The sequence below is a fragment of the Mastomys coucha genome, unplaced genomic scaffold (genome assembly GCF_008632895.1).
Source record: "Mastomys coucha isolate ucsf_1 unplaced genomic scaffold, UCSF_Mcou_1 pScaffold22, whole genome shotgun sequence".
Taxonomy (NCBI): domain Eukaryota; kingdom Metazoa; phylum Chordata; class Mammalia; order Rodentia; family Muridae; genus Mastomys; species Mastomys coucha.
Genome location: NW_022196905.1, coordinates 124314641 through 124326252, shown reverse-complemented (window position 1 = coordinate 124326252; position 11612 = coordinate 124314641). Strand labels below are relative to the sequence as shown.

The 11612-nt window shown below is 45.3% G+C and overlaps 1 protein-coding gene across 3 annotated transcripts in view; it reads right to left on the bottom strand.

The window, feature by feature from the left end:
- Caln1 (calneuron 1) overlaps window positions 1-11612 on the bottom strand; it is a 485154-nt gene that overhangs the window by 349735 nt on the left and 123807 nt on the right. For all 3 annotated transcript variants that reach the window (XM_031338124.1, XM_031338126.1, XM_031338125.1), the window contains one exon: window positions 1195-1319. In XM_031338124.1, the coding sequence (XP_031193984.1) occupies window positions 1195-1319 (125 nt within the window). The remainder of the gene's footprint in view (window positions 1-1194; window positions 1320-11612) is intronic.

Below are 11612 nucleotides of genomic sequence, written 5' to 3'. Positions count from 1 at the left end.
GGTGGTGGTGGTGGTAGCGGTGGTGACTTAAATATGCTTGGCCCTGGAAGAGCACTATTTGGAGGTGTGGCCTTGTTGGGGTAAATGTGGCTTTGTTGGATGAAGTGTGTCACTGTGAGCATGGGCTTTCAGACTCTTCTCCTAGCTGCCTTCAAATGAAGATGTAGAACTCTCAGCTCCACAGGCCTCACTTCTGCCTGCACACCGCCATGCTCCAGCTTTGATGATAACGGACTGAACCTCCAAACCTGTAAGCCAACCCCAATTAAATGTTGTCCTTCTAAGAGTTGCCTTGGTCATGGTGTCTGTTCACAGCAGTAAAACCCTAACTAAGACAGTTTGGTTTTGTTTTTTGTTTTTGTTTTTTGGGGGGGTGGTGACTGTATGTTTTAATAAGAGTGTGGCTGTATCTGAAATACAATGGGACAGCATCCTAAGATGAATTTGGGCACTGTATTCCCAGGATAAATTACCATCCTAAACCCTTGTCCCGGGCACTCAGGGATACGCTGTGTTATACAAGAACGGAGGCAATTAAGATAATTGCTGCCTGTTCCCACCTAGATGAAGCTTCCAGATGATTCTTACTTGGGCAGCATTCAAAGTACCATGGCCCCAAGTCAAGAGACAGCAATAAACAGGGCTTAAGCCTCCCCTGCAGATGGACTCCACTATAAAAGACAATAAAGACAACAACGTGATTCTGGCTATATAGACTCTGCCAACTCTATACATAATATGTCTTTTGTTTTTGTTATTTTGAGACAGCATCTCATTATAATAGTCCACACCAACCCTGACCTCCCTCTCCCCTTCCCCCATGTCCTGGCTAATCAACACTCCATCCTCCTGCCTCAGTTGAGTGCAGACAGGCATATGCCATCACAAGAAGAGTCCAACAATAGATTTTAAGAAAAATAAATTTATCCCCCAATCAGTACCCAAGGCAACCACGTTCATCATAGATTCTTTTCAGGCCACAAGGTCCATCCCACACAACGAAGTCATTTAGACAAAAGTTTATCTCTGAACTCTGTCCCATCACTCCATACTTAGACCTAACTGCCAATGAGACACATTCCAGGCTTGACAATATGCAAAATGGCTTCTCAACAGTCACCACCCCAGGTAGATTCCCCATTATCCAAAATGGCTTCAGGAAGGTGGGTAGGCTCCCACCAGGCAGCTCCTTACCATCTAGCTCTTCCACGGAGATATTAGCCAACTGCTCGCTGTCACTGCCCGCAGACAGAGATCGGTTGAGGTAATTCCCCTTGTACAACAAGCCAGCAGTTACATGGTGGAACGGCATCTTTTCCCTGTTCCAAAGAGAAGGGAGGAGAAAGAGAGAAAGACATCATCATTCATTCGTTCATTCATCCACTTCCTCATTATTTCATTAGAGGGCTGTCTCTACTTTCTAGGGTGGGGGTGATGGCTCGGTGGACAAAGATACTTGCTTCTAAGCCTGGTAGCCTGAGTGTGATCTCTGGGAGTCATGTGGTGGTAAGAGAATGCAATTCTGGAAGTCCCCTCTGACCTCTGCACTCACGTGCACCTCCAAACAACATGCGTGCACACACACACACACACACACACACACATAAAGAATGAATGAATGTGAAATTACATTCTAGAGGGAACTTTAGAATATTTACAGGGTCTCCATAGCCTCAATAACTCCTAATTGATTTTGGGGTCCTCCTCTTCTCAATTTACCACCTCATTTCTCCCATCTCATTGTACATTTGAACCGCGATGCCCTTGTAAACCCCAGAAAGACATGAAGGACGCCAAGCTGCTTCTATTTATTTTCATGTTGTTTTGTTGTTTGCTTTCTTGCTTGTTTCCCCTCTTTGTTTTTGTTTTTGCAGCACTGTGGGATGTACTTAGTTACTGTACAAATAACTAGCAAACATCTGCGTGGGGTGGTGACTGTTGGGACGCCATTTGGCATGGGAAAACGGCTCTTTAGACAGAGCCCTGCTAACTTGCCCAGGCTGGCCTAGCACTCACTCTATAGTCTAGGCTGTGCTTGGACTCACTATGAAGCCTGGGCTAGCCTTCATCTTGCAGTCTGGCTTGAGCCTTCTGAGTAGCTGGGACTATAGACCCCACACCAGCAGGTCCAGCATCACTGCTACGTCATACCAAGAAAAACACCCTTTGCTCTTTTCCTCAGCCTCAAATATTGTAGGAAAAACCTGAGCATCCCAGAAAACGTTGACCTATCCAGCACCAGGACATCTTGGCTATGCTCAAGTGAAGCTGTAAGTAGGTCACATTCTTCGGGGAAAGCAGGTGTCCCAACCACACCACATTCGAGGAAGGGAAAGCAATGCACAAAATCTTTAACTGTTTTAATTGAGAGTTCAGGGGACAGGGAAGATACCCCAGTGGGGATGATTAGCAAGCATGAGAACCTGAGTTCAAATCTCCAGCATCCTTGTTAAAGCTGGGCAAATCCATGTGTATGTGGCTGTCACTTCAAGATGTGAGGGACAGGGATAGGGACAAAAGGATAGCAGAAGCTCACTGGCTGCCACCCTGGTTACAGGTTCAGTAAGGGACCCTGTCTCAAGGGAAGAAAGCAGTAAATGATAGGTTGGGATACCTGATGGACATGTCCACTCAGAAGCATTTGCACCTTCACACACATACGAAGCAAGAAAACAAAATTTAAGTCTCAATGCTGACCCCAAACTTTCTATATAACCCAGGCCGGTCTTGAACTCTAAGATTCCCTGTTTCAGCCTTGAGTACTGCTGAGGTTACAGGGAGTTGTCACCACACCAAAGCCCAAGTTTTTACAACCCCATGCATGCCACAATGTGCAAGACAGAGAAAACAGTCCCCAAGCCTGACTGGGAGGAAGGGGTTCCTCTCAGAAGTGGCTTCCCAGAAAGGGGTTCAAGAATGACAAAATGTGAGGCACTCTCACGTCTAAACAAAGAATCCTCAAGACAAGATTCACCATCCGCCCAACCAAAGCCCTTGCCATTACTGGGGCTTAGCAGGTCTCCCAGAACAGCAGAGATAGCTCAGTGGGTAGAGTTCTTGCCTTGACAACAGGAGGAATTCAGATCAATCCCCAGAACCCACACAAAAATAAGCTGGATATATTGGTGTGCTTCAAATCCCAATACTGGAGAGGTGGGTCCCTTGAGTTCTCTAGATTATTTGAGAGCCTAGATTATTTGGTGAGGCACAAGCCAGTGAGAGGGACTCTACCTCAAAAGACAAGATAAATGGCCCCTGAGGTCCAAAACCCAAGGTTTTCCTCTGGTGTACACACACACACACACACACACACACACACACACACACACACACACACGCATGCACGCACACACCAATTTGTCCCCCCAGCATATACAGACCTACTGCAAGATGCTTATTTAAACTATGTGGTAGAAGGAGTAATCTCCCTCCAGCACAAGCTGAGGAATGCTTCCCCACACATCTACTACTCTCCGGGTAGGTCACCTGCAGAATCCTTTTCGGCACTAAAGCTTGCATCTGCACAGTTAACCTCTGGACCCTCTGTGAAGTACACATAAGAGAGAAAACAGACAACTCAATGTCGATCCCCAAGAATTACTGTCTAACGCCCTCAGACCTTGCCCACTTGAAAAATTGCAATGAGGACTGGCATGTGATCTGAGTACTCTGGAGTATGAAGTCATCTGAGATTCTAGAGAATCGCTAGTTTGAAGCCAGCCTGGGTTTACCTAGTAAACTCAAGACTAGCCTGGGTTCTATAATGAAATAAAGAGAGAGGAGATAAAGAAAGGGAAGAGAGAAGGAAGAAAGACAAGAAGCAGCAAAGAGAAAAAAAGAAGAAAAGGAAAGAGAAGGAAGAAGAGCAGAAGGAAGGAGGGAGGGGGAGGAGGGAAGGGGAGGAGGGAAGGAAGAGGAGGAGGGAGGAGGGGAGGAAGAAGAGGAGGGAGGAGGAGGAGGGGAGGAAGAAGAGGAGGGAGGAAGAAGAGGGGAGGAAGAGGAGGAGGGAGGAGGAAGAAGAAGGAGGAGGAGGAAGAGGGGAGGAAGAGGAGGAGGGAGGAAGAAGAGGAAGAAGGAGGAGGAAGAGGGGAGGAAGAGGAGGAGGGAAGAGGAAGAGGAAGAAGGAGGAGGAAGAGGGGAGGAAGAGGAGGAGGGAGGAAGAAGAGGAAGAAGGAGGAGGAAGAGGGGAGGAAGAGGAGGAGGGAGGAAGAAGAAGAGGCAGAGAAAGAGAATGAGTAGGAAGGTAAAGAGGAAGGAAAAAGAAGACTCTAGAAAAGAGCAACCTTCCTTAGCCATGGCACATGAGCACTGGCCAGCACCAGGGACCACTCTCCTATCATCTTTTCCCTCTAACAGAACCAAGTGACAGACCCAGCCAGCCAGCACCACCACCCCCCTTCAAGTCTAAGACATGTCATTGAGGTAGCTACATCAGCTTGGAGCTGCTGTAGAGTCAAACCATGAAATCCCTAAGAGGAAGACTTGACCAGAGCACAAAGCCACTTAGAGGAAAAAAATAAAACGGTTCAGCAACAAGGGCGCCAGGGAGTTATTTAGATTCCGCAGCCCAGCTAAAGCATCAGACACTTCCATCCGGATGCCAAACCCTCTTTTCAAATTCAAAATGTCTAAAGCTGAATTAATCATCTTCCCACAAAATAGGTTGCGCTTCCTGACTTCTCTATTTCTATCAGAGGTGCTGTTCACTCATCATAGCAACTGGGACAGCCCTCACCAAAGCTCTGGGCTCCAAAAAAGTAAAACAGACATACGGATGAGGCTGGGGCAGACTGTCAGCATCCCTTCTCTCTGTGCGTCACTAGCAAACCGAATATCCATGGGAGGACTGCAAATGACAGGTCACTGGCTGCAATCTCTGGGTCAAAAAGGCAGAGTTCTTACCACTTGAAGAGGGAGATGTGAGTTCAGACCTTCAAGTGCACCTAAAAGCACATGCCTGTAATCCCAGAGCTGGGAAAGTGAAGGCAAGAGGCTTTCTGCTCCCCGGAGGCTTGCTGCTGGAGCCCATCTGGCTGAATCTAGGCACTCCAGAGAAAGTGAAAGACCCCAGCTCAATGAAACCTAAGATTGACTTTGGGCCTCCACGTGCACACAGGACCACCACACATTTACAAACACATGGACATACACACATATAAATATTCACACACCAATTTAAAAAGTTAATGACCAGACACTAATACAGAGAAGGCATGCTGTTGGTAATTATCAAGGAAACATCATCAGAGAATCATACCAGATCTAACCACAAATATTGTATGGGGAGACAGTTTCCTCCGGGTGTGACCATTGCACGTCACAGAGTAGAGCCTGCCATGATACCTACATGATGCTTGGCCCATTGTCATGGTGACACTATAAGCCCAGTAAAACAGCAATAGCTAAGGCTGAGGTAATGGAATGGTTAATGTAAAGAGTGAAGGACTAGTCACATGACCCTCAGTTGGGATTCCAATCATTATTCCTTCCTGTACTCCTGCTGCACACGGTCTTGGGAGATGCTGGGGTATAGAGGAGAAGGAAGGCACATCAGAGGGCCCACTCAATGAAGTGTCCAACCATAGCAAAGCAGGATCTGGAGGTGACGAGGCTAATCTGTGAGTCACTCAAACTGCTGTAAGTTACTGTCCATCTTTGCTCCAGTAATTAACCCTACTAAACTCATCGGCTCACAAGCTAAGTTTGCATCGTAAGTCTTACTTTCATATGTCATGCTGCCACATCTAGAGCAAATGGACATTTGCGCATTTCTCCCAAGGAAAACTCATACGGCACACATAAAAGGAACACAAGACCTCTTTCTTTGGAAAATAATATCAGCTACATTCTTTTCTGTCATCCAAGTTAGTTTTCAGAACAATCAGAAGTCACAGAGAAAATCAGGTATGTGAATGAGGACTGTGTAGAAATGTAGCTCATACCTGACTCTTGCAGGCATGTGGCATGGTCACTGGAGAATGCTGAAGCTTGTGGTTGTCTAAACTGCAGTTTTCAAGCCACACATGTTTCAGGATAACAGCCAATCACAAAATTATAAAGTTGCTTAAATCATTTATGAGGTTGGAGACTGGCCTTTTTTAATAAACTTGATTGTACAATTGTCCAGTAAGAACTTTGTAGATGGCTGGGCAGCAATGCCGGAACACTGGACTCACTTTCAAAGGGAAGAGAAGGCCACCCTGGGACTAATGAGATGGTTCAGCAATTAAAGGTGCTTGCCAACAAGCCTGATGACCTGAGTTCAATCCCCAGCTCCTCATATTGTGGAAGAATAAAACTGACTCACCCAAGTCATCCTCTGATTTCTACACACATGCTACGGCATGCATATATCTACATATACAACAAATATATGTTGCTTGAAGTAAAAAGAAGTTCCCCCATGGCACCCTGGCTGGTAATTTCTGAAGATGTTATCGTTGCTACCAGTGTTAGCAGCAATGGGGCAGGAGACCTAATGTAGGTCTAGGCTTTTTACCTGGAACTTAAGCCACTCTGTAGAGAGATGGGATTCTTAATTTCACCAAAAAAAAAAAAAAAAAAAAAAAAAAAAAAAAAAGAATGAACAAACAAATGAATAAATGGATGAATGAGTTTATTTCATGGCTAGCTAGGGTGAAATAGAGTTGAAGTTATGGTAAAGAAAGTCTAACGTAGCATGGATATTAACAGAATAGGCACTTAGGAGAAGGTGAGTACACGTGTCCAACGGCATCAGTGTGGGCTTTTCCAGAGAGAGTCCCAGTTGACTGTCTTCACAATAGCCATACACATGACTTTGACTTTGGTGGCTTCTGAAGTTACATCTCAAAGGGCTGCTAAGGAACTTTTTTTTTTTTACTAGATAAGATCATTGGGTGGTCCCTGAAGTCCATTGGGTGGGAACACAGCCAGTATGGAAAATTTCAGGGGTGGGTATGATGGTGTTTCTTACTGTAAACAAATGCCCAGTCTTGTTTGAATCTAAGCTCTACATCCAGGAAGGGAGTCAGAATAAAGTTGAAGGCCCTGAAAGGTCAGGCCTTAACCATGGCTCCTTGCTATTTCAGCACTGATTTGAAAATAACTTCTCGGCAAAAGGGTTGTCACCTCTGTGTTAGCTACCTTCACAGAAAATACTCACTCCTCCCTTGGCTGGCATCCTTGATTCTCAGCTGGTGAGATACTTTGGAATAAAGGATTCCTCTGCCCTTCTTATGGCCCCTTAATTTTTCCAGTCCTATGTCACTCACACTGAATCCAGGATCTAACTAGCTGCTACTTCATTCGTGTTTAGGTCTTTGTGAATCTGAAGACATGTCTTACCTGATAACCCCTAATTGTCCTTATGGGAACAAGGCTCATTAAGGGTTGTAGAGAAACTAAAGGCATTCCTTCCCCAGCAATGCGAATTGCTTGAGTTTCTTTGTGTTTGGGAAATGGCCCGCTATCATCATTTACCTGGATCTTTGAAGCTTCCATTCACCACACAGCTTTTTATAGGTAAACAAATAAAGATAGTTTATTACATTCTTGGGGTAGGGAGGGGGGGGAGGAGGGAAGATGAACAGACTCGGGAGGATTTATCTCCGATGGTTCATCTTCTTTGTCAACTTGATGAGATTTAGAATCACCACAGAAACAAACCCCTGGGCACATCTGTGAGGGAGTTTCTAGACTGTGTTGGGGAGGAAGGACTCATCCTGAGTGCAAGCAGCACCATCTTTTGGGGCATGGTTCTGTACCAAATAAAGTGGGGTAAGCAGCCTGAGTACCACCATCAGTCTTTCCTTGCCTCCTGACTGAGCGAGGTTGGAATGTGAGCCGCCGTTGCCATCTTACAGTCCTGCCTCTGTGCCTCCTGCACCCTAAGGCTGTGAGCCAAAATAAACCTTCCGTTCCTTCCGTGGCTTTTGTTCATTATTTTGTAAGAGCAAACAGAAAAGTGAAGGATACAGGATCAAATCCACACCCGAACATCAGCCCCGGAATGCACAAGTATTTTGTGCCAAAAAAAAAAAAAAAGTGATCACCAGGAAATCAGGCTTGTGACTACAATATAGTTTGTCTCTGAGAGAAACGAAAGCAGCTTATCAATTAGGTACACCCTCCATGTCCCTTAGTGTTTGCACCCAGAATGTTTCAAAGTCTAGGGGGAACAAAAATTTATGAGTACACCATCCATGGTAATAATTAAAACTGTGTTCCTGACCAGACCATCCACGGTAATAAAAATAAAACAACATTCAAGAGCTGGAAGAATGTTGGCTCGAGGAACCACAAAGCAGCTGCTGCTGTGGAGGACTAAATGCCACTCCAGATGCCCGAGGAAACCCAGGTTTTAGGATGCTCTCCTTGGCCAAGAAGACAACTATACTCCATAAGCAAGGTCTGACTTCACTTTAAAGTTAAAACTTAAAGGTGCATCCTTATACAGAGAGCAAAGGTAGAAGAAGCCCTACCCTGAAGTTCAGTGCCGTGACTTGAATGGATGATATCCCTCCCTGCTTACGTGCTTCCACCTCACAGCTGACAACGAGTACTAAGAGGAAAGGCCTTAGGCTGGGGAAATGTTCAGCTCATTCGGGGTTTTCCGGGCATGTATGGAAGGAAGCCTGGGTTTGATTCCCAGAACTCATGTGTCTTTTTAAAAGAGGAAGAGATGGGACTGGGCACAGCAGTGCTTCTGTAATCACAGTGCCAAGGAGGCAGAGACGGAAGAGATGTTAGGCTCACTGGGCAGCCAGCCTAGCTGAACCAATGAACTCCAGGTTCCATGAGAAACTCCATCTTAAAAAAGGCAGTCCCCATCAAAATTCCAACTCAGTTCCTCACAGAGTTAGAAAGAGCAATTCTCAAATTCATCTGGAATAACAAAAAACCCCAGGAGAGTGAAAACTATTCTCAACAATAAAAGAACCTCTGGGGGAATCACCATCCCTGACTTCAAGCTGCACTACAGAGCAACTGTGATAAAAACGTGATGGTATTGGTACAGTGACAGGCAGGTAGATCAATGGAATAGAATTGAAGACCCAGAAATGAACCCACACACCTATGGTCACTTGATCTTTGACAAAGGAGCTAAAACCATCCAGTGGAAAAAAGACAGCAATTTCAACAAATGGTGCTGGCTCAACTGGCAGTCAACATGTAAAAGAATGCACATGGATCCATTCTTATCTCCCTGTACAAAGCTCAAGTCTAAGTGGATCACGGACCTCCACATAAAACCAGACACATTGAATCTAATAGAAGAGAAAGTGGGGAAGAGCTTTGAGCACATGGACACAGGGGAAATTTTCCTGAACAGAACACTAATGGCTTATGCTTTAGGATCAAGAATCCACAAATGGGACCTCATAAAATCACAAAGCTTCTGTAAGGCAAAGGACACTGTCAAGAGGACAAAACAACAACCTACAGATTGAGAAAATATCTTTACCAATCTTACATCTGACAGAGGGCTAATATCCAATATGTACAAAGAACTCAAGAAGTTAGACTCCAGAGAACCAAATAACCCTATAACCCTATTAAAAAGTGGGGAACAAAGCTAAACAGAGAATTCTCAACTGAAGAAACTTGAATGGCCCAGAAGCACCTAAAGAAATGTTCAACATCTTTAGTCATGAGAGAAACGCAATCAAAACAACCCTGACATTCCACCTCATACCAGTCAGATGTCTAAGATGAAAAACTCAGGTGACAGCTGATGCTGGCAAGGATGTAGAGAAAGAGGAATACTCCTCCATTGCTGGTAGGATTGCAAGGTGGTACAACCACTCTGGAAATCAGTCTCCCGGTTCCTCAGAAAACTAAACAGTACCGGAGGACCCAGCAATACCACTTCTGGGCATATATACCCAGAAGATGCTCCAACTTGTAATAAGGATACATGATCCACTATGTTCATAGCAGCCTTATTTATAATAGCCAGAAGCTAGAAACAACCCAGATGTCCCTCAACAGAGGAATGGATACAGAAAATGTGGTACATGTACACAATGAGATACTATTCAGTTATTAAAAACAATGACTTCATGAAATTCACAGGCAAATGGATGGATCTAGAAGATATCATCCTGAGTGAGATAACTCAGTCACAAAAGAACACACATGTATGTACTCACTGATAAGTGGATATTAGGCAAAGGGTGTTGAATACCCATGATACAACTCATGGACCACATGAAGCTCAAGAGGAAGGAAGAACAAAGAGTGGATGCTTCAGTCCTACTTAGAAGGGGGGACAAAATAATCAAAGAAAGTAGAGAGTGGGGGGGGAACTTGGGAAGAAGAGAAGAGAGGGAAGGGAAAAAGAGAAGAATCAAGTATGGGAGGAGATGGAGGAGATGTACAGAGAGGGTCAGGAAATTGAACAGAGGTGTGTAGCAATGAGGGATAGGTAACTGGGGATAGCAACCAGAAATTCCCAGATGCCAGGAAAGCAAGAGCCTCCCAGAACCCCATGGGGATGACATTAGCTGAAATATCCCACAAAGGGGAGGGAGAGCTTGTCGAGACCATATCCAGAGGTTAGACATGACCCCCCCTCAGATGAGGGATGGGACCACCCACCATCTCCAAAATTTTAACCCAGAATTGCTCCTGTCTAAGGGAAATACAGGGACAAAGAGTGGAGCAGAGACTAAAGGAAAGGCCATCCAGAGACTGCCCCACATGGGGATCCATCCCACATGCAGATGCCAACCCCAGACGCTATTGCTGATGTCAAGAAGTGCTTGCTGACAGGAGCCTGATAGAGCTGTCTCCTGAGGGGCTTTGCCAGATCCTGACCAATACAGGCGTAGATGCTTGCAGCCAACCATCGGACTGAGCACAGAAACCCTAAAGGAGGAATTAGGGGAAGAACTGAAGGAACTGAAGAGGGCCTATCTGGTATCAATGGGAGGGGAGGCTCTTGGTCCTGTGAAGGCTTGATGCCCCAGTATAGAGGAATGCTAGGGTAGTAAGGTGGGAGTGGTGGGGGTGGTGGGGGTGAACACCCTCATAGAAGCAGGGTAAGAGGGGTTTGCAGAGGGGAAACCAGGAAAGGAAATAACACTTGAAATGTAAATAAATAAAATATTCAATTAAAATAATAAAATGTAGAGCAATCCAAGAAGAAACCCAGTTGTTTGCTCTCTCCCTCCTCCCCCTCTCTCTGTCTCTGTCTCTCTCTGTCTCTGTCTCTCTCTGTCTCTGTCTCTCTCTGTGTCTCTGTCTCCGTCTCTGTCTCTCTCTTTCTCTCTCTCTCATTAGCACACATGCGGCCACATACACTGTGAGACGATAAGGCAACAAGGTGCCATCTTGGAAACAGAGACCAGCGCCCACCAGACGCCAAATCCTCTGGTACCTGGATTTTGGACTTCCTGCACTCTTCAAATGTAAGCTATGTTTCTGTCATATATCAATTACCCAGACTAAGACATACTGTTATAGAAAGAAGAATCAAATAAGACAGGATGGTTTCACAGTCAAAAATCAGAATGTTCTGGTCCAAGACAATGTTGTGGGGCTAAGGTGAAACTGAATTGGTAAAGTGCTTGCCTTGCAAATAGGAGGACCTGGGACCTGAATTCAATCCTCAGAACCTATCCTAAAAA